Consider the following 27808-nt stretch of genomic DNA (forward strand, 5'->3'; position numbering starts at 1 on the left):
ATCGAAAAATAATTGGATAGTTTTACAGACATATTCTAATTCTAAGTAGTGCACAGGTACGTATGTATACAGAATGAATTTAAGTCTGAGGATTTATTCGCAGAGAGCTATAAACGATTTTCATGTTTAGGTAAAAATACCTAACTTCTCGTAAGAAAAAATGTTGGACTATTGTATATCAATAATCTGTATTACCTATTTTCATCATGTGCCAAGTTTCATAGGCGGGAGAAATATTCGGAAGTCTCCATACAACGAATCTCCTCGTAGACTAGATCAAATCAGCTAGCGAACGAGTGTGTGGACCGTGTGAACTGTGGACGCACACAGTTTAAAACAAAAACAGAACGTCTTACATTTATTTAATTGACGATTCCCGCTCAAGATAACGGCATGCATAACTACGGTACGTAATAGTTTCTTTTCTTTTTTCTATTAATTCGAAACGATCAATACTCGTTAGGGTAGCAAGGGCCAAAATGTTTTTGATGGGGGATGCGGAGAGGAGGGATTAGGCAGGAGTTGGGGTCGGGCGGTTCTCTTCCATTGGAATATCCTCGCTAATATGACTACTTACGAGTATACTATAATACTTTATTGGTTGCGAAAACGTTATCAGCATGTTGTAGATAGGCACATATTTAAGGAGAAAAAGTACGTAAAACTAGAAAGAAAGAAAATACATGTTATTAACCACTTGCAAGGTGTTCTGCGCCTGGCAAACTAGCGGTCGGACACCTGTACCGCTCTAAATGGTACCTAGGTATATATACAATAATAAATAAATTATCGGTAAGGAATGAATGCAGACTGATAGAAGTCAGATGTTCCGTCTCCATTTTTTCCTTCAACTAAGTAAATATCAAAGGTTTGGTTATACATATTAACTATTTTGTCTGGGACTAGCGAAGCGTAAACACGGTAAACGTTTCATTCGACATAGAAACCCAGCGAGGTATAGCAACACAGGCGAGCGCCGCGCCGCAAGAGTGATAAAAAACTTTAATGTTAATTAATTACTTGTATAGTGTTTACGAGTTCGGATACACGTCATGTCTAACTACGGTAGGTTTTCATTTCAATGTTTATTTAATTATGCTTCTTTTAAGATGTAGGTATCCATGGTGTTTCATTATGATTTTTAAAAGGTTAGCTAAGCTAACAGCGTTTGTGTGTATAAACTATTTTCTGTGGGATTTTTAGACCTAGAGAGAGCTATATCGTCTTGGTTGAAAAGTTATCTATCACAAAAATCTAACTTTTACAATTATCGGTATTAATAGGTAGGGTCAAGTTGTCCACCAATGAAACACATAAAATTCAAAATCTCATTAATCTTTTGTTTTGACAGATAGAAGTCTGAATTTTTTACTGTACTTAGGTAATTTTATTGGGTATCGCTATCGCGTGACATATACAGTATTCTAGAATGCGTTTTAAGTCATCAAAAAAATAAAAAGTAAAAAAATGCCAATTTTTCACTGTGTCCATAGTGGTGTACAGAATAAAACACTACATATTTAACAATGAAACGTAAAAGCTAATACAATTTGCATATTTAACAATGAAACGTGAAAACTAATACAATTTGTTTCATAATTTTGGGACGTATTTATGTAATAGGTTAATAAAAAAATGCACGAATATAATCAAACAGTTCTAATTACTTTAACTTCAATCAGTCTTATTAGGCGTGTCCCATGCGTAAATGTTTCATTGTTGAACACCTAAGGTATTTTATATCAACCTCGAATTTTTGCCTACTAAATTGTGCCACTTTAACACGTGATCTAGTCCACGATAATCTACGAAATACGTTTAACATAAAAAGGTATCAAATATATAGAATTTATAACCATAATTTAGTGAAAAATCTACAAAAAATGCTTAAATTCCTAACCCTTGACGTAAAAAGAGGGGTGTTATGCTTGACCGCTATGTGTGTCTGTGTCTCTGTATTTCTGTGTGTCTGTCTGTCTGCCTGTGGCACTGTAGCTCTTAAACGGGTGGACCGATTTGAATGCGCTTTTTTTTTAATTGGAAGCATGTTTTCTAGCCATGGTGTGATGTCTAAGAACATGTTTTATCAAAATCGGTTTAGCCGTTTTTGAGATATTGAACTTTTGTGTCAATAATACTGAAAAAGCTCCGTAGACACGTGTTCCTCCACGTAACGCCAATGCAAACAGGGGTACAGTGCCGAGTTTTCAAGGGTGTCCTTACGCGATCAACGGTGCACGATCTGGCAAAATTGGCACTTTAGAAATATCGCAATATTTCACTGTGTAGGTACCTAAGTTTCATTGTTGGACACTTGACCCTAGGTAATTGCAGGTAACAACATCAAGTTTATCACAACACGTCGGATAATAAAACAAAAATACCTATCTACCTAAATGTAAAAGCTTGTTATGTTACAATTACAACGTTCGGTCAGTAGTCACTTCAGTACAACATGTATTTACTAGGAAGTTGGGTAACATTAACAAAAATTTCATAACTTAGTAAGGTTCAGTTCGTCAGTCATCTTTTCCGATTAGGTAGTATGATATTCAACACCTAATAAAGTTAATAAAGTATTCAGTAAGTAGGTATTCAAGACAAAACCGGAATGCTGAATTAAAGTCATATCATATCCTCATTTTCGTTTATTTTTTAATATATTATGTATTCACACAGCACATAATTAAGGAACGAGAAATTAGTGCGCAAATGATGAATTTGACGACCGGATGGCCAAGTGGTTAGATAACCTGACTACGAAGCTTGAGGTCCCGGGTTCGATTCCCGGTCGGGCGGATATTTGTATGAATAATACGAATGTTTGCTCTCGGGTCTTGGATGTTTAATATATATTTAAGTATGTATTTATGTATATAAGTATGTTTATCCGTTGCCTAGTATCCATAGTACAAGCTTTGCTTAGTTTGGTACTAGGTCAATTGGTGTTAAGTGTCCCATGATATTTAAATGAAGGTCTGTTTTTTGGCACGGGTTACAAAAGGGAGTGGTATTGTAGACTCAGAATATATGATCTAAACTAGAAATGCCTGCTTTTATAATTCGTATACAAACACAGTACTACACGTCGACGCCGTGCAATATTAGGTCTTACATTCCGTCCGAGACAGTGGTGACCTACTGGGATCGATGTAATTTTGTTTTAATTCGACTGGATGGAAAACGAGCAAGTGGGTCTCTTGATGGTAAGAGACAGTGAGCACCGCCGCCCATAAACATCTGCAACATCAGGGGTATTTCAGATGCGTTGCCAACCTAGAGGCCTAAGATGGAGTACCTCAAGTGCCAGTAATTTACTGCACTACACAATATTAAAATTATACTTAGGTTAATACCTAATTATAATTTTAATATTGTGTACAGGTTAATACCTAAGTATAATTTTAATATTGTGTAGTATTTTCATAAATAGAGGCCAAATGAATAATAATGATTGCGATGCGAGGAGTATTTTTATTATAAAGAAAATACCTATTTGATAGCAGCCAGCCGCGAGTTTATCTTACAGCTTGTATTGTAGGCACTTATACATACGAAAACAACTTATATTAAGTACCTATTATAGCTATAATCAGCTACATATCACCAGTGTAGATATAAATATTTATATTTACTGCGGGCGGGGCGGTGATAAAATGACATTACTTTAAGATGCTAAAATAGGTATGCGCATATACCAAATAAAAAATCGGCTACTTAAGTGCGAATAGGATTCACGCACCGAGGGTTCCATGCAAATTTGTATGTATGAGTGTCCAGTGTAAGCAGATTCCCTCTCCTAAACAAAATGCACGCAGTATGGGTTGGTCATTATCGTTACGGACATAGACAGGCAGAACTAAAAAGTTACGATTTTCCTTCCTACCTGCCTACCTTAAGTTTCTAGATCAACCGGATGTTGGTACTCTATAGATTTGTTGGTTATGGCAATTTGTAGACAAAGGCCTTTTTAATCACTGTATCTTATGATTGCTTTGACTTAGAAGTTTGATTTTTTTACTACTACAAAGGGTAGCAGACCCCGAGTGCCTATTTGATATTAATTTTAGTTTGACTATACGCGTTCCTGAGAGAAAGGAGTGATAATTTCCATTTAGATTACCCCCGTTTCAACCGCTATCCCATGAGATTTACGCATAATCGGTCTTTATTCCTTGTCTACATCATACAGAGAAACTCTTTGCAAAATTACAGCTTTCTAAATTCACGAGTTTCAGCCTGGGAAAATTATAACTAATACCTCTGAACTCTTCGATCCGCCGTAGGCTAAAACTAATAGGTGTCACACCCACTGACCGACTGACACTGTGGATTCGGGTTCAATTAATATTGTTAAAAATAACATTAGACACATTACAGCTCCTTACGCAACGGCAGCAGCGGTGACTGCAGGGGTGCTCGGTAGCGCGTACTGCGCTTACTCTATTTACAAAAACAAGACGAGAATACCGATCGAGTGGAGGCAAGTCGGTACTCTCGACAAGATCTATACTTATCCTATAAAGTCATGCGCCCCTGTAATACTAAACAGCGCAACGTGCGAGACTCTAGGCCTGAAAGATGGTTGGCTAAGAGACAGGTCAGAAATCGCCTATTTAGATAAATTTGTAAATATTTTAGGAGCATTAAGAGTTTATGGTTAATATCTACTACTAATCTTTGCAGATTTCTGATGATAGTAGACGAAAAAAGCAATTTCATCACTGCTAGAGCTTATCCGGAGCTCCTATTAGTTGAACCGACGATAAGAAGTTCTATTCTTACGTTAAAACACAGGGACATGGAGCCCGTACATGTCAACTTGGCTGAGGTGAGTGCGGTGTACAGAGCCTGTACTACAGACAGCTGCTACCGCATGATATAAAAATAGATTGATTATTTAATTTTATGTCTCTGGCGCAGTTAAGTATTTTATCTTACTTTGCCGATTTTTAACTGTATCAATCAATAAAAACATTTTAACCGTACCATGCATCACAATATCGTCCCGGATCACGAATGAGTTATCAAAAGTTATCTATATTTCAGTTTGTATTTTCAATTTAGGTTTTACGGGATGACCGTAAAAGTAAAAATTTGGAATTGAAATAAAAAATACAAAAAGATTCCATAAAACCAATCTTATCAAAAGTTGTCAACGATTGTTATTATTTCCATTCAACCTCGACTAAATTAAATTTTACGAACATTTCTGAATATTACTAGAGTAGGTACCAAAACCGATAAAACCTCTTACACCACACGCCTGTTGGGTCATAGTAATGTGGTTGGGTGCAGTTTTTAAAGTCTATGTAATAATAAATTCTTAAAATTATCATTGCAGGTAATCGCATTGCAAACCCCGAAAACTGGTTATGTTTGGGGTGTTCCAGTGCCAGTATTGGACTGCGGATGGGAGGTCTCAGAATGGATTTCTAGGTAGGATATTTCATTGTTGTTAGCTTCTTATATATTTTTTTATTTTATTAACTTTTTACTCTCACCGAAATGAAATAAATAAAAAATAAAAAAATATCATGAGACACTCCTAAACTAAGCAAAGCTTGTAAGTACTATGGATACTAGGCAACGGATAAACATACTTATATAGATAAATAGATACTTAAATACATATTAAACATCCCAGAGCCGAGAACATTCGTATTATTCGTACAAATATCTGCCCCGGCCGGGAATCAAACCCGGGACCTCAAGCTTCGTAGTCAGGTTCCCTAACCACTTGGCCATCCGGTCGTCGATATTTCCTATTCGTCATTAATCAACATCAAATCAAAAAGTAGACCAAATGTCTTACGTACACATACTGTAGGTGTTAATTAAATAACTGAAAAAATCAGACACCCCAAAAAAATTTTTTCATTTTAAGTTAATTGATTGCATTTATTTTTGAATACCTTCATTATTTTAAAAGATATTCCTGTGTTTTGCTAAGTTATTAATTCTCGTAATTTTACTTCATTTCTAACTCTACAATCATAATCTGTATTTGTCAATTGCCCTTATGATAGACGTTTTTAGAAGAAAATCCATAGAAAATCACTTGAAAATTGCTTGAAAATCATTAAATCACACAGTGATAGCAAACCGGCCAGTATTAAACTATCGAAATAGTATGCAACCTCGCTAAAATACTTAATTGGCGGCTGTCGCAGTCGTAACTTTTAGGCTGGCCACAGTTAAAAAGGCATTTATGAACACAAACACAACCTAATTTAAAATTTAGTGTAAACGATTCTACTCTCGATTCTGAGCAAACTACTTTCTAGTTTTCAGTTATTTAATTAACCAACAGCAACAAATATTCAAGCCTTCCCATTTATTGGCCTGTCTTATATAATATACTTTACTTATCAGTTGAAGAATGATAAACGGCAACCTTAAAATCAACTATAAGAATGACGCAATTTTCAGGCTATTGGACCGTTCGTCTATCAACTTCCGCTTGGTCTACTACGCGTCTCAAAACCCGCGGACTTTAAGAGACAGCACAAATAAAGCTTATAAATTCACAAAGAATGATACGGTAAGATATACAAAAAAAAACAGCCAAATGCGAATGAGTAGGACTCGCGCACCGATTTGTAGTAATATATAAGAATATTCTAGTACAACCGTTATCCATACTTACTCCATACTAATATTATAAATGCAAAAGTGTGTGTTTGTGTGTATGTTTGTCCGTCTTTCACGTCGAAACGGAGCGACGGATCGACGTGATTTTTGGCATAGAGATAGTTTATGGGCCAGAGAGTGACATAGGCTACTTTTTATCCCGGAAAAATGCACAGTTCCCGAGGGAACAGCGCGCGATAACCGAATTCCACGCGGACGAAGCCGCGGGCAAAAGCTAGTACAGATATAAATGCTACTTGGTCAGGCAGTGTGCACTAGTGTGCAGAGCCCTGCTCCTAAGATAAATGTACGCAGCGGATATCATTTTTGATTAGGTAGTAATACTTTGCTCAACCTCGACCTTATGATAGCTACGTCTACGCAACAAATGTGTGTTCATGTAGCTCCTCCACCTCCACACTGTAACAACACACACAAGCCCAACTATCACCACCACCACAATACACTGACGCGTCAGTCTGGTCTACATCTGGTAGCATAGTGAATGGTTTTGTTGCTCTGACGATGAACTCTGGTTAAGTTAGAAACGCATCAGTGCAGTGTGGCTGTGGTGATAGTTGGGTTTGCGTAATTTGTGTGTCCTTACAATGTGGAAGTGGAGGAGCGGCGTGAGCACACATTTGTTGCACAGACATAGCTATCATAAGGTCGCGGGTGTGCTAATTGTTTATAATTGACAATGACAATGGACCTCCGCAAAGTTACGCCTGATTCAATAAATTATTTCTTACGGTCTCGATTTGGTATATTCTAGGGTGCACTGCCAGACGAGACTCCGTTCAACATGGTAAACGACGCTTCCGTGGATGATCTGAACACACGCCTAGCTCCCGACTGTCGCGTCACGCACCGCTCCTTCAGACCCAACTTCCTGCTCAAAGGCTCGCAAGCCTACGACGAGGACAAATGGAGGTTCATCAAGATTGGAGATAACGTGTTCGAGATACTCAAACCTTGCGGAAGGTGAGGGGAATGGTCATCGTCAAAGAAAAAACGGTAGCGGAAAAAAAACTGTAACCTGTTTCTTCAACATTCACTATTTTCAGTCACAAGTAACATTTTATATGTATATATGTAGGTACTCGTATATAATAGCAATAGCACTGTCACCTCACCATGGTGTTTGCGAACCGATTCATAATTAGATTAAAATTACAATTTAAGTAGGAATTTCGAGCATTAATTTAACGAATTGTTGATTGTAGGTGCATACTGACCACGATTGACCCGGAGACTGGAGTTCGCAATACCAAGACTGAACCATTGGCAACTTTGAAGACGTAAGTTTTTGCATTTAAATTTTATGACATGACGTTTTGTTAAGAACCTCCGTTTGTTTAGTCGCTGATAATTTTATAAGGGTCATGTATGTTGAGAAAATTAGATTTTTGACTACAGGTCGTATCGTATGGTGAACGATTGACAAAAAAAACAAAAAAAAAAAAAAAAAAAAAAAAAAAAAGTTCACCAATAAAAGTTCGTTATCCCTGCTTTAGTGTCTTCACTATATCTATGTGCCTAAAATAAGTTGTTGTATTTTCCAGATACCGTCAGATCGAGGACCCGGTTCTACGTAAGTCAGCAGGCAACGCACCGCGCATGGGTTTGCAGATGACGCTGCGGTCGCCGCCCGGCGGAATCGTCTCACTCAACGACCCTGTTTATGTTGCCTGAGCAATGAAAGTTTTTCGCAGACGAAATATCGCTAGATGGCGTTAGGATCGAGAGGTCCGTCGAGGTGGCTTGCGACTGGCTCATTTACTTACATAATTTAAGATTGTATTTTTTTAAAGTTATTTTTGTTAGCTCTACAAGAATCCAACGAGGCTTGAATTCAATACACTTGACTCACCTCTCCAAGTTTAGGGTTAAAACCATTAGGGGAAACATATTTAACTTTAAAGTGCAAATTATTATGAAAATCGAGCGTCCCCCCCCCCCTCTAAAATGTAAACCGGTGGGTGGAAAAATTTGAAAAAATTCAAGATGGTAGTAAGTACCTACATATCAAACTTTTAAGGAAAACTATAACGGCTAAGTTTGCCTGAGAATTATTAGTAGTTTAAGAGTAAATATAGCAGCCTAAGGTATAAAATATACCTAAACTTGGAAGATTCCTATTTTGGGCGTGTCCGACACGCTCTTGGCCGGTTTTTATGTCATCCATGAGCGGTAATTTTACCTTCATGGCCATTAATAAGTTTTAGAAAAATTTTACTATAATACTTCTTTCCGTTATATTCTGGAGTTCAATCTTAATGTACTTTTAGATTTGTTCGTAGACTTTTAGCCTAGAGCTAAAACAAAACTTAAGGTAGTGGCGTTTTAGGTTGTTTTATAAATAAAGAAATAAACTGACTTACTGAAAATTTTATTGTGTAAGGATATTAAATGCGCATAATCTGTGCTGCCACGTTCCGAGTGCCAGCGTCCACGTTGACAAGCAGCCGCGCGAACGTGCCGCCTCCTGTGCCTTTTGTGAGACGTTCAGGATTTACTACAATGGACCCATTCACCTCCTGCAAACAAGAAAAAACCACTTTACATGTCAATAGTGTAGTTCTAATTAAGGCCTGTTACTAATTTGGAACTTAGAAGCTTACAGAAATGGAAGTAAAGTAAGTATTTTATTGAGTTTACTAGTGTACCCAAGGGTACTTGTTTCACGTCTCAAAATTAACAAATTCATTATCCGTCTGTCTATCGAGGCCCCTATGCTGCGTTTACACCAGAGATGTACGAAGATGCGATACGAGGAATGCGTTTGTCATGAATAAATAGAAACGCTTTATTTACCTATCTTCGCTCCGCCGCGCTGTAGCCCCTCTAAGCATTTTTGAGATATTGAACTTAGAAATTTTTCAACGTTTTTAACTTAGTTACGATTATATTATTAATGGATAACTCACGTCTGAAATAGAGTTTAGCTTGACATGTAGGGGAGGGGGGCTCATGTTTGGCGAGGGCTATTTAACTAGAACTACACTGTTGTCGGTAAGTAGGTAACCGCCACTCTGCTCAGTCTCTGCTCAGTAGTCGTACTTTCTGATACATAATCCGCTTTCTCCTTACTCTATTCAAAATAGACCAGACTTTGGTTTGATTTTTTTAGACAACGCCCGGTCCCTTCAATGGGATGTATGTAGGCTGGAGAAGCTAATTTTCTGAGTTGTTTGGAAAAATGACTTACGAGATTGGTTTGAAAGAGGTTAATTTCTTACCTTAACAAAATATCTGAAGTTGGAGGGTAGGACGAGCAGGTGCGGCGTTCGCGGCAGTTGCGCGTGCGCAGCCCACAGCGCGGCGTCCACGGGCTGCGCCAGCGGCGGCCACAGCGGGCTGTAGCACTGCTGGGCTAGCACGTGCCCCGCCAGTCTAGCAAGCTTGTCGCCGCCCGCGCCTCTGCATGAATCACGGATTAGTATGTACAGGCTTTTGTCGCATGTTGACAATGGCAGCCCCGTAGAATGGAATGCACAGAATATGTATAAGCGACACAGAGCTATCTATAACAAAATATTAATATCAGGTAGGTACGGTCAAGGAGTTTAATTCATGAGTCACCATGGAACCATTTCACAGTAACGTCGTAGTGACATCGCATTAATTAACAAGGAAAATCGTAATGGCTTTTCATTTGAAATGGTTTCATGGTGGCTACAGGGTTGCTGCCTTTTTAGGGTTCCGTAGTCCTACAAGCAACCCTTATAGTTGTGATCCGGCCGAAAGAACAAGAAACCCCCTAGGCTTCGTCAAGTAGCAGCTAAGGCGTCACGATGAAATAGCGTGACATTACTGTGAAGAGTAAGTATGTCGCAACGTATGAACACCAATCATAAAATCGTGTAGTTAGCTCCCCGAAGTTTAACTAATTCCAACTAATCTAAATCCTTACTAAATAATTTTATAATTACGAAAGTGAGTATGTTTGTTTATTACGCTTTCACGCTTAGTACTTACAATACGGTATTTGACTATTTTGTATATGTTTTATAAATTAAAACTACACAATGCCTGTTATCGAATAGAAAAACAATTTTTAAGCTACCTTTACAAATAACAAAGTTATAAAGGTTTGAAATTCAAGATTAGACAGAGAAAGACATACTGGCATGTGACGTCACACGCCAGTACCGCCATACTTGCTGCATAGAGAAAAGCGTTTGAGAATGAGACAGGTATATAGATTTTTCAAAAAATCACTATAAATTCAATTTTCAACCGATTTAATTTTTCTCTTCGCTTAACACTATCTATTTATCTATATTTTTATAATAATATTAAGATATGGCATAATCAGGAGTTGTCAAATGCCGTATTAAACGCAGAATACGCAGATACAATTTATGCGAAAGTTTGTACATTTGTTACTCAATCATATAAAGCGACAGAAGGGATTTGATGAAATATAACGCTCGAATATTTTAGGACTTGGATTAACACATTGGTAGGTACTTTTACTTTGGTAAATTACTTGATTGAGTATGGCAAATAAAATGTAATCAGGCGAAGAGGCCGGCAACATAACAGACAGTAAGCTTATACTTCAAACAGGAAATCCGCAAATAAGGCAAACTTTAAGTCATCATCATCATTCCACCATACACCCAAGGCCAAAAGTATGGAAACAGAGTTGTTTTTCTTAATATTTAATGTTTCCATTATTATTACTGTGTATTGGCACAGAATAACTAATAGTACTACCGTACAGAAGGGACTCTCTCGAACAAAAGTCAAGTTTAGGTATAAATCGTTGCCTACTCTTACGACATGCACGCGAAATTGAAACTTATCATGTTACACGAGCGTTCGTATTCCGTTGGGCACCGTTGACTCGAAACCGGTTTGGCGCCAAGAGCACAGGGTTCCCACTCGCCGATGAATAAAGATAACAGAGTTTAAAAACCGATTCGGTCAATTTAGAATTCTATCGTCAATAACGCAGGTAGACAGGTTGTGCGTGTGCTGTTGGACGGCTTTCTAGACCTATAGAAGTTGGAGGGCGCGACGGGGCGTCACGGTCCACGGATAAAAAAGAAAAGAAACTTATGTCAATATTTTAAGCAGGTATACTCACAGAGATATTTCTTCCTGGCTGATCTGCATGAGGACATCGGTGCTGGTAATTCCGACGATGATTCCATTAATGTTGAGGGTGCAGGGATCAGGCATGAACTGGACGTGAGGCAGCTTTCTGCGACTCGAGTACGCCGAGGTAGGGTATATGTTCAAGTGAAATGCGTCTTTGGAACTTGAAACTATGTAAAGTTTAGTGTACGGACTGGAAATAAATATTTATTTCAGATTACATTCCTGTTTTTAGGTTTCTAAAAGTGCATAAATAAGTTATACTGCCCTCTGAAAGAAAAGGCGTTAAGTATCTCAAAAAAATCCTTTTTGAGTTATTTTTACCATCTGATGCCGAATGTCTAAGATACCTACACAATGTTATAAGTTAACTTATAAGTAAATAACAAATAACCCAAGTGTTTTTTTAGATACCGCCTTTGGCCTTTAGAGGGCAGTATAATCATTACCCTACAATTCACAAGAGTATTTAGGTTTTGGCAAATGATCGCTCACGACAAAAACTCTATACGCAACTCAAATAATAAGTTATAAGAAACAACAATTCATGCAGCTAAAATTAACGATTAACATATTTGTTTCATAACATTTATTATTGGGGTAGTTTTAACTAGTGTACTATCGATCAAACTGAATCGTGACCCACTGTGGAACCATTTCGTAGTAGTAATAGTGCCATATCGCATTGCTTGACGAAGGAAATTAATTATGGGTTGACGCTTACTATGAGAACGTTCTACAGTTGGGTCAGGAAAAAAATAGTTCAAATGTACGTTACCTACCTAGTTCTGTCCAACTTGCAAGTCACATGCATGCATAGTTTGTAGTTGCCTTATTTTGAATCGACAGTAGGTAGGTACGTAATTTTACTTGCCTTCCGTAAGCCACAAACTCACCTGCTTGTATGGATTTCTGCTAAACTGTCCATTAGCCTATCAAACAAAGACTTATAAGTCTCGGTAAGGGAATTGTCCTTTATTTTTGGGTGATCAGAGTCCACAAAAGGTCCCGTCATAATTACAACGTGCGGCTTGTGGGTCGTTATATAAGAGACTAAATCTTTCAAGGGTTCATAAAGCAAATTGTCTGAAGTAGTGTATGGACCGGCCACGATGACCATTGACATAGTACCTAGAATAAAATAAGTAAAACAACTTTTATTTCAATGAACGCCCCTAAAGAGCTTAACTTTGCTTGCACATGCTAGCAACGTTAAATAGAATCTCTCGAAACACCTACCTTCTAAAACATTCGTCTTATCTGCGCTATGATCTGGCAATGGTAGAGAACCGTCACAGAAAACTTCTTGAGCTATAAATTTGTCTCCTCGAGGATTAAAGCCTCGCATAACCACCACTTGACCGGGAAACAGAGAGTACTGTTTCAAACTGAAGCAAGAAAATATCGAAAATATTACCTACCTAGAACAAAATCACAGCATAAACCTAGCATGTAGTAATGGTAGGTACAATCACAAATTAGCACTATAACGTATTATCTATTCTGTGCTATAACGCTATCGCACGCTTGATCTTCCCGCGCTCTCACCCCACGGATTGGATCGAGCAAGAATACACGTAGCCATACGTAGTAGGTGTGGATTTAATACCCTGCCTACCCCAGGCCTACCTATATATGGGCTACTTGGCCTATTGGAAAATCGACAATTTATGCAAGAGAAAATACGGCGTAATGTTACTGGGTTCATACTATGACAAGATAGGAAAAGGCATCCAATAACTGGCCCATACTCACTTATCCAAGTCTACGGGCACTGTTTGACTGAGTGACTGTTCCCAAGTGCCCTGCAACACCACACTTTTGGAGTTGAGTCGCGCATCCGCGTCACACTGTATTCGACCCGCCACCGCGACATCTACCTGAAATATTTACAAACAATGGAAATGGCACGCAAGTGCAACGTTTAACCCAGAACATTATTTATTCGTTATACTTACGAACCTGCGTTTTATGACGAACTGAGCTAGTTTCTGTAATGCCCGCTTTCTTCAAGATACAGCGGGAAATGTAACTTATGTGGTTGTCATAAACACTGGCCTTTTCGTGTAGCAGTTCAAATCCAAACCTACGGTACACTTAAAATTTGAGTTGTTGTTAAAATTGATGTTTCTGATCGCCTAATTATACCAATATCTTCTGGAGTGCAGATAATAACGTGGCTCTTCACATGAGTTGCACGAGAAAGCTAAGCGGGGAAAAATGTAAGAGTTCCGCCGCAAACCAGTTACCTACTACTCCGCACGCCAATCCACGGCTTTAGTGGAGACGACCCCAATGTTTTCGAACTACCTAGTTTATTTATTGCACAGCAGTGAAACTTGATCTTATCTTTCCCACAGTGTTAGTAGGCTTGTAACGCCTGCTGTATGTTACGCTAGCGCCAGCGAACCCCTGGCTCGCAATCTCATTTTAATTTACCAAACAGTTCAAGTTGTGTCCGGAATCAAAATGAATAGGTACCTAACCACCTCCAAACCTAAAGACTCCAACTTTAAATGCATCCTAATTATTTATAACATCTGTTTTACTCCATACTCACACGGCTTTAGTGTACAAATCTCCGTCGTCGTTCGGTACTTGCGTGACATTGAGTTTCAAGTCATTATTAGGGCCATTATGCTTAGCGATGACTTGCAACAATTTATCTTCCCCGTAACTGTGTAATACGGAGCCGGCGTTCGTTCTCGAGCTGTATTTAGAAGACACGCCGCTGGAACAGGCACACGTTTTTATTAGGAGTTTAGGCTTTTGATTAAGTGCCGAGCCGATTTTATAATCAGTTAGTAATTGTGTTATTTGAGAAAAAATAGTAAAATACCTAAAAGCCTATAATAAAATGAAAGTGACGAAGTTAGGTACTACCTACTTTACTTACCTGCAAACAAAACAACCAGTACGTTGCGTCCTGTGTTAAATATATCTAAATAGTTTCATATGGTAATTAGTAACTGTGTGGCCATCTACATACGAATTTTCAAAATCGGTTCTATAGTCGCAAAGATTACCCCAGCTCCCTACATCTACATACGTAGATTAGATACATACAAGCAAATTTTACCTTATTATTTAGTTAGGTGTATCATATACGGGTATCCAATAAGCATAATAAACTAGGTATTTTTTAAGATTGGTTTTTGGAATCTTTGTGTATTTTTAATTTCAATTACAAATTTTTGTTACTTATACGGTCATCCTGTAAAACCCATATCGATAATACAAACTGAAATATAGATGCACAGAAAAACCTGTACCTGGGTTCGATTCCCAGCGCTGGTCTTATTTTTCTGGTTTTTCTGTGCATCTATATTTTAGTTTGTTTTTTCGATAAAGGTATTTTTTATTATTTGTAGTTTCGGTAATTACCCTTCTACATAGGTATAATAGAACAGACTATAAAAACAAAAAGTTAATTTCATTAAAATAGGTAATTATTAGATTAGGTAATTTTCATAAATTTACATAAAACTAAAAGAAAGGGACGATAGTAAGTAAATTACAATACACCCAGTTTTTTATTTAGTACTTACATTTTTGGAGAGTTTATGCCAGGATCTATTTTAGTTTCATGGATCGAAACTGAATCACTTTCCTCCTTCACCCTCTGAAACAGTCCTTATTTATTAGCTTAGGCAGTAGGATGTTATTTATGCAAAGAGTTTCAACAAACAAGATTTATCACTATCTTCTCATCTCACGTAGTCGCGCGATCTCCAAAATTCCCCACGCGCCATTTTGTTAGCGTTACCAATGGGCGGATGTGGAAATAAATACATATGTAATTGTATTGGTAAATAAAGAATTTTAAGCAGTCATTGAGTATTGGGCAATATGTAATCTAACTACAGATTACTGATTGCGGTTACGTTTTGTAGTTAGTAATATCAGGAACGGATAAATAGTAACCGTAAAATGTAGTTAAAAATGTCGGTTACTAACTACAAATTGTAGTCGCAATCACGATTACTTGATTACATTTTCTAACTACCTACCTAAATACTTAGTTAAGTACAAAAAAACATAAACCTATTAAATGAAAAGACCAAACAGATCTACCTAAATAAGCCAAGTTCCTCAATCTGTATGAAAACCAACCGTCACTTTTTTTTACAAGCTTTTATTTGCAATATATGTGTGTATGTATGGGTCAAATCTTGAGTTATATTAGACCCACTTTCAGTGGGTGCAATGTCTTGAAAATTTGCACATTTATGAAAATCTGGTAACTGCACAATAATGTAATATTGACATCCTGGTGGGTCAGCCAAGAAGGATCGTGTCCGCAGGAGAAAACTCCTCAATACTTTACAGTACAGACGCGAAACTTATGTACCTAACCTGATTAATTTACCTACTATTTGTAGTTAAGGTCACTTAACTACTTATAAGTTTAACTACAAGTAGTTAAGGTTACTTGTACTAAGTACATGTAATCAGATTTCAAAATGTAGTTAACTACGCCCTACACGGCAGTACTATGATATCTAAATATGTAGATTATTTTTAATAGAGTGAATTTTTCTCAAGTTTTTATACGCTCACAAGAGATGTACTTATCGTACTCGTACTCTAGTGTGAGTGTGTGATTTATGGAAGAGCATTGGTCAATACTAATTCATTCCATTTTAAAGTTAAAACATGAAAAATGCTCACAATATTTAGAAATTACTTGAAGGGTCCACGGAAAAAACATGTCTAGTCACCTTTTTTTAAAATTGAGATTTTAATCTCAAAATGTAGAGCTTACAAAGTACTATGACTTACCACTGAATTAAATAATCTAGAAACAATATAAAATCTATTTTTTATCTTTTAAATAAATGGTAACCATAGTAATTGTTTGTGATGACTAACTTTCAAACCGCTGTAACTCAAAAAGTTGCTTAGGTGACTAGACTAGACACGTTCTTTCCGTGGACCCTTCACTTGATGTTTTTATCACTACACTGGCAAAACTAATAATATCATTAACACAAAGGCAATAAATAATTCTAAAAACAATCTTTTAATACATAAAAATAATCTGAAGTAAATTTTAACAATCACCCTACTCACCTACCTACAAGGAAACTAACAGTGAAATTTTAACTAAGTCTTAATTAAAATATTTTAGGCACCATAGAAGCAGAATCCGTAGCTGCCGCGCCGGTTAATTAAAATCACACAACATTAATAGTAAATTTTCGGTAATTATCTGTCTGTGACACCAAGATCAGAAGTGTCAATCAACAGCAAATGGGTTGTAAGCTTGTTTTTTTATTAATTAGTGTTGTTTTATTGTGTAAAAATTATACTAGGTACCTAATAAGTCTTGCACTCTTGCAGGTGGTTGACCTTGACTTAGTGTAAGGTCTACTAAGATGGGATACCTCAAGTAATTTCACCGGCTGTCTTACTCTTGCAAGCACTGCTGCTTCACGGCAGGATTAGCGAGCAAGATGGTGGTAGCAATCCGGGCGGACCTTGCACAAGGTCCTACCACCTGCAAAATGCAGGGCAATCTATGCAGATTGCTACCATTATCTTACTCATTAATTCTGCTGCCACACAGCGGTGTGTGCTAGTGAAACTACTGGCACATGAGGATCATAAGACTATAACTCTCTAAGGTGGAAACACATCTGGAAGTCTGGTCTTGCAATGTCCACAGGTGGTGTTGCTTACTTATCAGGTGACCTTCTTGCTAATTTATCATGCTATTTCACAAAAAAAGTAACTGCATGTTAATGTTGAAGTCCAGAAGTCTAATACAAGAATATATGACATTACAAACAATCAGGCTTTAGATATCTGCAAGTTTTTTTTTTTACTGGGTCCAGCTAATTAAATAATGCACACTTGTACCTATTTCAAGATTTCAAGTGTTTCGTTTACAAGCAGACCCTTAGTGGGCAATGATTTGCAGAATACTTACACAGTACAAAGTCACACTATTTCCAATGTTTACATGTGCCAAAGATATATTTTAAATCTACTGTAAAAAAAGGAAAACAATTATAGAACCAGTAGGAACATAATTTACAACTGTTGTAACCTAAGTATGTAGAGTGAGTTGATGGCTGCAGACGAGTATGGATCTAGTCATGGTATGTACAACATGAACTAGAAACATACTTGCCCACAAATATCATCAAGTCATCTAAGTAAAACACCATACCAAAAGACTCTTCATGTATTCACGCATCGATGCTCAGTCTATGAGCACTCAATGAGTGTAGATCTAGTCACAGAAGGAAACTGTGCCACTAGATACATACCCATTCAGTGCAAGTAGACTCATATCCCATTGTTTCAGCCTTATAAACACACTAGCTTTTGCCCGCAGCTCCGCCCGCATGGCATTTGGTTATTGTGCGCTGTTCCCTCGGGAACTGTGCATTTTCTGGGATTAAAAAGTAGCCTATGTCACTCTCGGGCCCATAAACTATCTCTATGCCAAAAATCACGTTGATCCATCGCTTCCTTACGGTGTGAAAGAAAGACAAAATCACAAACATACAAACACACTTTCGCATTTATAATATTAGTAAGTAAGTATAAGTATGGATTAGTACTGTACATACCCATGGGGTCTGCCTAAATCAAAGGGGGTCCCATATATAACTTTAACATTCTAACTTAACCTAACCTATGTAGTCAGGACCCCCTTTGCTTTAGTCCAACCTTTATGGGGATCTAATCAAAGTAACTCAGCCATCTGCTGAAATATTCAGGAATAATTTAAAGACACCTTGTATTTGCTTACACAAATATTGGATTTTTGTTTTTAACATTTACTTTCTATCTAAATTCCAACAGCCTCTGCTTGTTGGTCAACACAAAATTAATACAAATAAGCTCAATACTGATGATTTTAACAAATAAGGAAAATAAAATGAAAACATACATCAAATAAATATGCATCAAGGCTTTAAAAAAAAAACATTAATATATTTTTATTTTAAAACATATTTGCAACTAAGTTTTTTGTTCCTGTGCCTGTAATTACTACAGGACTACTGCTAATTCTCTCTCCCTCTAACAATCAGTTCCCATAATAAGCAGACAAGGATAGCATGACATTTCAATTACTTCCACAAGGTTAAGTTATTACAAAGACTAAGTAAAATGACATACCTTTGGTGTTGTAGACATGTATTCAGATAGGACTTCATTATCTGGTCTGAATGTGAAGGAAAATATAGAACAATATCCATAAACATAAACTGAATACACATAACCCTCACTTAACAGCCTCTTGAACAATAATACATTATGTTAAGTAAGCAATAAAGTTACAAAATATCGTTAGAGCACGTGGAAGATGCGAATAAAAGGATACTGAGAAGCTGCGGACGCCCTGTACGCCGTAAAACTTATGCCGGTACTTGATCTAGCATCTTTAACGGGTGCGCTAAGGCGATCCGCCCGCTTGGAAAATTCCTTTCTCTCGAGAGAATTCAAGGTATCCAAATTCGGAGGGGCGCCGTTTAAGTTTGTCAAACTGAACGCCATCCATAGTTCAACCAAAGTTTCCGCGTCAACATCGTATTCTTTGCACAAACTCACACCTTTGAAATACAAGTGAATAATGAAACAACCTTGAACAGTCATTTTCTTAGCGTTACAAGTCATACAAACAGTCTAAAATGTGGGTTTGTATTAGACTTAGTTACCGAATAGTTAACCGATTATGGGTAATTAATTGATTACTTACATTTACATAAAACTTCTTTCTGTACTTCTATACCCAAAAACTGAAATTGCTCGGTCAGCAACTCTTCGGTAGCCATTTTCTGTAATTTTGAGAGAGTGAATGAAGGAAGCAAGCAAGGCAGAAGACCGCCAATCAAAAAGTTTGCGTCAGAAAGTTTTTACCCATAGACAAGCCTAACCAAGCTAACCAATGCCAATCTAGAGTTGAACTAGAGTAGAAAGAACCTTTGAGTAGGATTTACCGATTGGCAATGAAATATATAGAGTTGCAAAATAATCGAATCACAATCGAATGTTGATTGATTAACTTTAAATACTGGCATGAAATAATTATTTTACATTTTATAGAAAATAAAAAATTTGATTGAAATAAATGTGTCGTCCCGCAGACACTTTTTAAATTAAAAATAATACCGAACCTAACATCTGCTAAAATTGATTTAAATTATTGATTACCCATCATGAATATTATGAATAAATTATTTTTACCGATTATTCCTCGGGTAAGTATATATTAAATATTGTTATATTTACTAAAAATACAGCATACCGGGCTAGTTTATAATAATAATATTTAGTAATTATAATTGCTCCGTTGAGTAGTTGCGTTATGGTGGGTGTACACACCGGCCCAACGAAAGCCAACGAATTTCGTTGGTTCTGTCTGGACGGCTTAGCGAACGCCAACGATCGATCGTTGGCATGTGCCGGCGATCCGTAGCATGGCGGTAACATCAAAGGATTTGTACCATTACAACATCGAACTCAGTGTGGACGCTAGCCGAAGGCCAACGAACGAACGCTCAAGTTGAAGCGAAAGAGTGTATACCCCGTTTAATGTAAGGTTTGAATTAACGGTCAAATTGTAACACACTTTTCTCGGTATTTCGAACACAAAGGTACTAAAAATACGTACATGTACATTTATTAGCTGTATTTGTTATGTTTTTATCATAGAAGTTAACACAATTTTAAATAGGTAGTTTCCTTGTTTAATTTAAAAAAGTGTCCAAATTTTACCGTTAAGTTTCAAATGTTAAAATAAATGGAGTATAGGTAGCCTACAGACTTCTGATTTCTGCCTCTTGTGTACCTCATCTATATTTCACGCCGTTTACGTCACTTAAATATGGAGAGCTCATTGCAGTATATAAAACTATCAGTTATAATCATATCGTTGTCGTCCATTTTTAAACTGGGAATGCAAGCCGGAATCAGAAGGGCTACTACGAAACTCGCAAATCGAAGTTCGTATCGCACGCACCGTCTCTTTCACTCGCGTGTTAAATGACAAGCATCAACGGGACGGCAAGATACGAAGTTCGAGTTTTGCACTTCGTGGTATAAGGCCAGGTTCCAACGATCGTTTGCTTGACCACTGTATTTTGAACCAACGCAACGCAACCAAGCCAACGTTGAATATCCTTCGTTGGGCCGGTGTGTACTCACCATTATTCAATGGCTTCAATCATCCTATGGGTATAATTATAATAGGTGCTGGCTACTTACTTATTAAGAATATTTTAGATTAGTAGCTATGCTAAGAGGGTACAGTCGAGCTCAAAATTTGATCAAAAATATGTGAACACGACTCTTTTTGTTAACGGCGTGGAAGCGTGTTTAGATATTTTTGATCAAATTTTTGCTCACAAGTTTACGAACTCGACTGTACTCTTATCCAGTCCAGACTACAGGAAAACGAAAACGACTTCACAAACTTACGCATTGCGTCACTATGAATCTATAACGACAATAATCCCCGCTACCCGGGGTATAGGTACCTAGACAAAGAAGAGCTTAGTTTCCTTGGATAAGATAAGTTTTTTTTTTTTTTTTCAGTATGTTTCAATGTCAATGATACGAGAGATATCAACAACACCAGTACAGAGAGGTGCCAGGACTCTTGAAAAAATGAAAAGGCTTCAAGCAGAGTTTCAAGTATGTAGACCACTTTTTCAAATCCATAGGCATCCTGCATATCTATTAAATTGGTTACACCCAAAAACCTAACTTTATATTTTCAGGCTGATGATGGCAAACCAATTTGGCTTAAGCGTGGTATCTGTGACAGAATTCTTTATACTAGCACCATAGTAGGATGCTTTCTTGGCTTTGCAATGGTTTGCCTGACTGTTTATGACAATGCTAAGCCAGAATCCTGGAAAACTAAAAAAACTTGTTGAAAGCACTGAGTCTTCTGAAATACCATATAAATATAATTTTTTAAATATTTTGATAAAATAAAAAAATAATTAACAATAAATATTTTATTTAATCTGCTTAGTTTATGATCTTTGCACATGTATATGGAATTTACAAGATGGCATGGTCTGCACCTCTGCTGTGACAATACTGTTGATTGACAAGTTGGCCAGACCTCCTCTTATCAGCCCACATGTGTATGCGACATACTGTAATGAGAGACATAATATTTTTAACTAAATATATCTGCATTGCTCATAAATATGAAAGAAAATGGGTACAAGGCTGAGGCAAACTTGAATAACAGGATAAAAACATGTATTGAAACCAATGGTAAGGGAAAACTGTAGTAATGCCAGTCAAATAAGCTCCTCTAATGTACTGCATACTATTGTATTAGGATTAAAATTTAATAATCAAATTCATTTGCATTTTATCCCTTGATGGTTATGAGCATAGCATTTTGAGTGGCCATTTTTATTAGTATACTGTAAATTTTGATGTGAATGTCGCTGGTGTCAATTACTTTTTTTTTAATTATGTGAATACCTCAGTGAATAAAGCCCATTTTTATTTTTACTTATTTATTTAATACTGGCAATGAACTAAAATAATTTCCTTGCTCACCCGCGACCTTACAAGGTCCTTGTAAGGTCGTGGGTGAGCAAGGAAATTAATTTAGTTCATTGATATGGACCTCCGCAAAGTAACGCCTGATTCAATAAATTATTTAATACTGGCAATTTTGTGGTACTGAAAATAGGAAAAAATTACCCGAGGAGCATATTCCAAGTACTGTTGTCCATTAGAGAAGTTAGTGAGAAACCGGAAAGCATTATCTTGAAGCACATACACCCCTTGATGGTTTGTCCGCAAATTATCGATCTGCTTCTTGTAAATACAGGTCCAGAAATCTGTACATACAAACTTCATGGTGTCTAATTCGTCCTTGAATCTTGACCATTCCCTGGTCAATCTCTCCATTACTTTATAACCAGCTGCAAATCCTATATACTCCACAATAGACAAATCGGGTTCCTAGTAAAATAAAATAATATCATTGGTTTTAACAACAATCTTTATCTTTTCTAACTAACTAGCTGGATATTCGAGTCAATATAATATTGAATAATACCTTATTTTCCTTACTATCCTTGGACTGCTGCTCTATAGCGTAATTTATTATTTCTGAATGAAGTAACTCGAATACAATATCATCGGCCATCGTTTAACGTTAGGAATAAAATCTTTAAATTAGCTTGCTGGGCCAAGTGAAACAGTACAATGCTATTATGATTCTCTTTTTGTAATACTAATTAAAAATCATATTCTAATAGCAAATTGCCTCGTAGTAATTTAATAATTAGGTTCTAATATTCACCAGATTTCACGATTAAATTAAAACCAAATAATATACTACATTATTTATTAGTATGACACTGACAGCTGAAAGCTATTTTACGCTACGGTACGGTACCTCCCACCTATACATAGTGATGCGACTCTAGTCGGATTTTGTGACTCGAGTCACTCGAGTAAACTACTTACACTCCTTACAGCTCGAGTAATTTATCACTCAAGCCGAGTTTCGACTAGTTAAGATTAAGCATTTTTAAGTACCTTTATTAAATTAGTAATATTTGGTAATATAAAATATAAATAAAATACAAAATATTATTTACCTTATTTATGTCATTAATCAACAAAGAAAAACATAATGACTTCTTACGACTGATTAAGCACGCCGAGTTAACTCGATAAATCGATTTCAAACGAACTCGTGTTATTTTTTTTCTCTCGAATTACGAGTAAAAAATTCACTCGAGTCACATCACTGCACCCCACCGTACCGTACCTACCACAATTTTTTTTTTATCCCCTTTTGGGATCGGCTAAAGAACTTTAGTCTATAGAGCCGTTTTATAATAAGGCCGATGTTATGTCGTCTCTTTAACTTTAAGGCATTGATTTTAAAATCTTATTGCGTAGTTCAAAAAGCATTGTGAAGAAAAATAGAAACGTTTACTTAAAAATAAATATTGATATGCCACGCATAATCATAATATACAAGACCAGCAATACAGTCATATGGCCTTTTACTTCTGTTTTTGAAATCAATGATTTTTTTAAATTCACTTAAAATTATTTTTCAAATTATTAGTTTATCTACTTCACGCCAATTTTTATGTACAGACAATTAACTTTTCTCTTTTATAATAATATTGAGTCATTTTTTTGTCACATCTATCTATCACGAAATAGCAAAACGAAGCTTCTTTTTTACGGACAACATAAAATGAAGTGAAGGTCTCGTTTTATGTACCATAGGCAACTTATCTCTATTAAAATAATACAATAACGATTCCGCACAATATCGCCCTTATTATCAGCATTTTAAAACCTAAAAGATAAGTAAAGTCGTACAACACTGACATAATAGGTTGTATACTTGGCGTTGACTGTATAGGTACGTATAAGTTACATACAACGTACAAGTACAAAACAAATATATAAAGATGGCGAAATTGCAATATCCGTGTGCAGGTCTCCGCAAAGACAAGCGTTACGTAGTTTGCAGAGTACATTAAGAGTCTGAATGTAATTTGTGAACATTATTGTGAATACGGAACTGCTGATTGAATTGTGAAAATCATACATTTAAAGTGAAATATAAGTTGTGATGGATGTAAATATCATTTCGGAAATTAAAGATGGCGATTCGACGCGACCCATCGCCCCAGAAGCGCCATCTACATTGGATGTGGCAAACCAAAATCTTGAAGGAGCTAAGAAGAAAAGGCGGCGCGGGAAGAGTAAACGGAAAATCATGAAACCTTTCTTGAAAATGCCTTGGCAACAAAGAAGAAAATATGATTCATCCAAAAGGAACTATCGTTTCCGGAAAATGGTTTTAGCGAAAACTCATGCGCCTTTTAATAACAACCAGTTCCTGATGGAAATCCATAAACCAGAACCAGAGAACAACTTTCAAAATTTTCAAACTCCCTCTGCACGCACTCGAGACTCCAGCTTCAGCGTTGATTCTGAAGACAATTATTTTTTCTCGTTACCTGAAGATGAAGAAGAGTATTTGACTAAAGAATTTTCGAGTGTCTATGAAGATGCACAAAGTGAGCGCTTATCAAACATGTCAAAGAGTGAACTCATTGAAGAATATCTTTTGCTTGAAGCTAAATATGATAACCTTATTAAAAGGAATGATCGCTCAAAACCTAAATGTATGGACGAGGATAAAGCAACAGCAGACCAAGACAACTCAATCAATGACAAAGACAGTATGATTACTGAAAAAGACACTTCGGGGACATCCATGGAATCAAATGTAACTGATGAACCTACTATTGATGTCTTACAACGCCTAAGGGAACAGGAAGAGCAAATATGTGAACTTCAAGCTACTAATGAAAAGCTTCGTCTCGATAATGAGCTTTTGCGACAGAGGCAGAGCTCTTCTAGTGAGGACTCCGAGAGTGACAGCTCCACCTCAGCAAGTGATAGCAGCTCCAGTCGGAGTTCAAGTCCAGTTGATGAACCAACAGCAGTCAATGGCAATGGAACATTAGAGAATCATGACGTAGCGAATGGGGTAAATGGAACAGTCAATCCACTGCAGCCTCTTGTGAATGGCTTTCACAACCCACATGACAGTGAGATTGATGAAGATCCATGAATACTTGTGTTATACCAACCAATAAATTAGTTTAAAATCTAAGTCTGTAAATAATTTTAATGTCATTCAAGATTTTATTTTACATTTCCTGTTTATACCTGATTTAGCTCTTATGAGGAGCAGAGTTTATGTATTATTATTTAATATATGTATATGCATTTATTAACTTGCCAAGGTGACAATCTATTTAGGGTGGGTGTTCTATAAAGTGTTAATATTTACACTGTAAGAATGTAATTGTGAGGTCTTGTGTTTAGGCTAAAGCAAATCTGTGATATCCGTTATGATGTGGATATTTTGTCAGTCAAAAAGTATGAGATGCAAGTGATATTTCCAACAGGGCTCACTTTTATGTTGGTACAGTGAATTGTTAATTTTAAGGAATTATAATATAGGAAGAGTTGTAATTTATTAGCCATTCTTAGTAAGGTATATTTTATGCATAACTTGGTTATATTAATTTTAATACAGGTATCCCGTTTTTTATTCTGTTTATATTCCTGACAAATTGCATGCAGTCAGTAAAATGGAGTAGATAAACTATGAAATAAACCAATAATGTATTTTATGCTTAAGCAGAAAATGCTTTTTTATGCTGCAGTAAAACCAAGAGAAGGGAAGCCTAAGAAATTTAAGTATATGAAGAAAGTTTGTACCTGCCCTAAAGAGGGAACTAGCATGTGAAAGAATGTAGAAATAGAGGAATAAAGATTTAAAATCTTTATGCTGATCTCGTTGGCTATGAATGTTTAAAAAAAACATTTATTGCATGTAGGTATGACAGTCACACCTTCCTTTCTCTTGAGGTAAACTTTGTTTTTTTTTTTAGTTTCATTAAGTTTATAAAAATAAAATAACTTTAATAAAGAAAGTTGGTTTTTATTAATAGGTAAATTGACCATTCATGAATGTTTACCAGGAAGGATCAAACAGGTTTTTCCGTTTCATATGCATTTCATAATGAATACTGCAAAATAATTCACAATACCTATGTATTATAATACATTTGATTCAATAACTGCATTTGTGGCGATGGACTGATAAGTAACAAATAAACAATAAATAGGTACTTTACAAATGTTTAATCATACTTCTACATGTGATAGTATGATGTACGTACAGGGGATAGCAAGACACATGTTAGCAGTTGGTTTTTTGATCTTACACTATGTGTTGAAATAACATATTGCAACATTTACTGTACACATGTATAAAACGTTATGGAAGACCATAAGTCAAATAATTTAACAGCTTTTGTCTGAAACAAGAACATTATCAATTTCCCATTATATAACTACAAAAATGAGCTTTAGTACCCAGTTCAAGCTTACGAACTAGATTGAAGTGAGTTAATTGTATAAAAAATACTGCCATTACTTTATTTAATGGAAACAATAATTTAATTTTTCTTCTTTACTTTACACTCTGGAGCGTTTGGATTAGTCCCCTTGTAAAATTGTTTTAACAACACCATTGCCTCATCTGCTAATACATTTCCTGTCAATAAATAACTGTATGTACAGATATTGCTTACATCTAACACTGTTTTGCCTCCAAACCTATCATTGGCACACCCATAGACAACTTCCCTCACATTTAATTCACTGAGTGCAGCTGCACACATTATACAAGGCTCAACAGTAACATAAACTATTATTTTTGGAAAATAGCCTCTGAAATCTATATTATTTGTTTTGCAATAGCAGACAACTGCGTCAATGCAGTTAATTTCTGCGTGTCTCGTCGGATTTCGAGTAACATTGACGCTGTTTCTAGATTCGGCGATGATTCTCTCTCCGTCAGTGAAAACGCAGCCAACTGGCACTTCTTGGGCGATCAGGGCTTCTTTTGCTAGCTCAAGTGCTTTTTCCATAAAATTTGTCATGTTATAGCTTGTGACCTAAATTTTTACGGGTTATTTATCGCGTACGCATTTGTTTAATTTGTTTGTTTTTCGTAATAAATCATCAGTTGATTTACTCCAAATGTTAACAGTAAAATTCCAAATGAAACATATCGTCGTGAATATCACGTTTTTTTAATCACATCATAAAACCCAAATTATAATATAGTCGCAATATTATTTTTTAAATAGCTTGACGTTGACAGCTCTTGAGCTTTTAATATCATTCGTTTTGAAATAGGCAAAAGGAACGAAGTCTATACTGTACGTACATAAGTGCAGCAGCGAGCCTGATATGGCAAATTATTAAAAACTGAAAAAGTTTGGGAACCCTTGACTAAAGATAATAACATTTCCATCCGGTTCGAGTCATTTATTATCACTCAAATAATATTTACATTTTGACACTACTGAAATAACACAGCTTAACATTAAATCGAGATTTAGATTCTCTGATGTGCCACAACCGATAATCACCGAAAAGTTTCTGTAAGTACCTATGTCATACGTAGGGCACTTAAGACATTCTAAAAAAATGGTCAAGTGCGAGTCGGACT

At 36.4% G+C, this 27808-nt stretch overlaps 6 protein-coding genes across 8 annotated transcripts; 3 read left to right on the forward strand and 3 right to left on the reverse strand.

Moving 5' to 3' along the window:
* The first annotated feature begins 308 nt into the window (after positions 1 to 308).
* Positions 309 to 9013, forward strand: Marc (Mitochondrial amidoxime reducing component). Of its 2 annotated transcripts, none has more exons than XM_074094473.1 (8): positions 309 to 406; positions 4381 to 4600; positions 4687 to 4831; positions 5345 to 5439; positions 6433 to 6544; positions 7409 to 7617; positions 7860 to 7934; positions 8199 to 9013. In XM_074094473.1, the coding sequence occupies exons 1-8, from the start codon at positions 394 to 396 to the stop codon at positions 8326 to 8328; spliced, it is 999 nt and encodes a 332-aa protein (XP_073950574.1). In that variant the 5' UTR covers positions 309 to 393; the 3' UTR covers positions 8329 to 9013. The 2 variants fall into 2 exon arrangements, with proteins under 2 accessions (XP_073950574.1, XP_073950573.1); XM_074094472.1 differs by lacking the exon at positions 309 to 406 and adding an exon at positions 900 to 1065.
* Positions 9010 to 19623, reverse strand: PolA2 (DNA polymerase alpha subunit B). The gene is made up of 12 exons (XM_074094471.1): positions 19457 to 19623; positions 19082 to 19310; positions 18877 to 18922; positions 15291 to 15364; positions 14303 to 14473; positions 13705 to 13828; positions 13498 to 13622; positions 12982 to 13130; positions 12639 to 12873; positions 11732 to 11935; positions 9876 to 10056; positions 9010 to 9173 (listed from the first exon to the last, which is right to left on the reverse strand). Exons 1-12 carry the CDS (start codon positions 19530 to 19532, stop codon positions 9042 to 9044), a joined length of 1746 nt encoding a protein of 581 aa, XP_073950572.1. The 5' UTR covers positions 19533 to 19623; the 3' UTR covers positions 9010 to 9041.
* Positions 19624 to 19808: 185 nt separating this feature from the next.
* LOC141432734 (cytochrome c oxidase subunit 7A1, mitochondrial-like) lies at positions 19809 to 21712 on the forward strand. 2 transcript variants are annotated; one of them, XM_074094475.1, is made up of 3 exons: positions 19809 to 19958; positions 21295 to 21393; positions 21480 to 21704. In XM_074094475.1, the coding sequence occupies exons 1-3, from the start codon at positions 19917 to 19919 to the stop codon at positions 21636 to 21638; spliced, it is 300 nt and encodes a 99-aa protein (XP_073950576.1). In that variant the 5' UTR covers positions 19809 to 19916; the 3' UTR covers positions 21639 to 21704. The 2 variants fall into 2 exon arrangements, with proteins under 2 accessions (XP_073950576.1, XP_073950578.1); XM_074094477.1 differs by lacking the exon at positions 19809 to 19958 and adding an exon at positions 20899 to 20934 and having other exon boundaries at positions 21480 to 21712.
* Trs33 (trafficking protein particle complex subunit Trs33) lies at positions 21708 to 23137 on the reverse strand. Its single transcript, XM_074094474.1, has 3 exons — positions 22793 to 23137; positions 22432 to 22695; positions 21708 to 21866 (listed from the first exon to the last, which is right to left on the reverse strand). Exons 1-3 carry the CDS (start codon positions 22880 to 22882, stop codon positions 21741 to 21743), a joined length of 480 nt encoding a protein of 159 aa, XP_073950575.1. The 5' UTR covers positions 22883 to 23137; the 3' UTR covers positions 21708 to 21740.
* Positions 23138 to 23936: 799 nt separating this feature from the next.
* On the forward strand, positions 23937 to 26219 carry Hexim (Hexamethylene bisacetamide inducible). The gene has a single exon (XM_074094479.1). The coding sequence runs from the start codon at positions 24338 to 24340 to the stop codon at positions 25346 to 25348; it is 1011 nt and encodes a 336-aa protein (XP_073950580.1). The 5' UTR covers positions 23937 to 24337; the 3' UTR covers positions 25349 to 26219.
* Positions 26220 to 26413: 194 nt separating this feature from the next.
* On the reverse strand, positions 26414 to 27731 carry LOC141432737 (tRNA-specific adenosine deaminase 2). The gene has a single exon (XM_074094480.1). It carries the CDS (start codon positions 27231 to 27233, stop codon positions 26748 to 26750), a length of 486 nt encoding a protein of 161 aa, XP_073950581.1. The 5' UTR covers positions 27234 to 27731; the 3' UTR covers positions 26414 to 26747.
* Between the last annotated feature and the right edge of the window lie 77 nt (positions 27732 to 27808).

Source organism: Choristoneura fumiferana, chromosome 11, assembly GCF_025370935.1.
Source record: "Choristoneura fumiferana chromosome 11, NRCan_CFum_1, whole genome shotgun sequence".
NCBI classification, from domain to species: domain Eukaryota; kingdom Metazoa; phylum Arthropoda; class Insecta; order Lepidoptera; family Tortricidae; genus Choristoneura; species Choristoneura fumiferana.

What these genes read in the sequence shown, in the direction of transcription:
- LOC141432734 (XM_074094475.1), top strand. Translation starts at nt 19,917, where the DNA reads ATGAATATTATGAATAAATTATTTTTACCGATTATTCCTCGG. An exon ending in TTTTACCGATTATTCCTCGG is followed by an intron (nt 19,959 to 21,294) that starts GTAAGTATATAT and finishes TTTTTTTTTCAG; the next exon opens with TATGTTTCAATGTCAATGAT. An exon ending in GGCTTCAAGCAGAGTTTCAA is followed by an intron (nt 21,394 to 21,479) that starts GTATGTAGACCA and finishes TTATATTTTCAG; the next exon opens with GCTGATGATGGCAAACCAAT.
- Hexim (XM_074094479.1), top strand. Translation starts at nt 24,338, where the DNA reads ATGGATGTAAATATCATTTCGGAAATTAAAGATGGCGATTCGACGCGA.
- Marc (XM_074094473.1), top strand. An exon ending in TACATGTCAACTTGGCTGAG is followed by an intron (nt 4,832 to 5,344) that starts GTGAGTGCGGTG and finishes TTATCATTGCAG; the next exon opens with GTAATCGCATTGCAAACCCC. An exon ending in GTCTCAGAATGGATTTCTAG is followed by an intron (nt 5,440 to 6,432) that starts GTAGGATATTTC and finishes CGCAATTTTCAG; the next exon opens with GCTATTGGACCGTTCGTCTA.
- PolA2 (XM_074094471.1), bottom strand. Translation starts at nt 19,532, where the DNA reads ATGGCTACCGAAGAGTTGCTGACCGAGCAATTTCAGTTTTTGGGTATA. An exon ending in GAAAGAAGTTTTATGTAAAT is followed by an intron (nt 19,311 to 19,456) that starts GTAAGTAATCAA and finishes TGTATTTCAAAG; the next exon opens with GTGTGAGTTTGTGCAAAGAA. An exon ending in AGCCAGGAAGAAATATCTCT is followed by an intron (nt 10,057 to 11,731) that starts GTGAGTATACCT and finishes TGATTCATGCAG; the next exon opens with AGGCGCGGGCGGCGACAAGC.
- Trs33 (XM_074094474.1), bottom strand. Translation starts at nt 22,882, where the DNA reads ATGGCCGATGATATTGTATTCGAGTTACTTCATTCAGAAATAATAAAT. An exon ending in AGGATAGTAAGGAAAATAAG is followed by an intron (nt 22,696 to 22,792) that starts GTATTATTCAAT and finishes TTATTTTACTAG; the next exon opens with GAACCCGATTTGTCTATTGT. An exon ending in ACTTGGAATATGCTCCTCGG is followed by an intron (nt 21,867 to 22,431) that starts GTAATTTTTTCC and finishes CTCTCATTACAG; the next exon opens with TATGTCGCATACACATGTGG.
- LOC141432737 (XM_074094480.1), bottom strand. Translation starts at nt 27,233, where the DNA reads ATGACAAATTTTATGGAAAAAGCACTTGAGCTAGCAAAAGAAGCCCTG.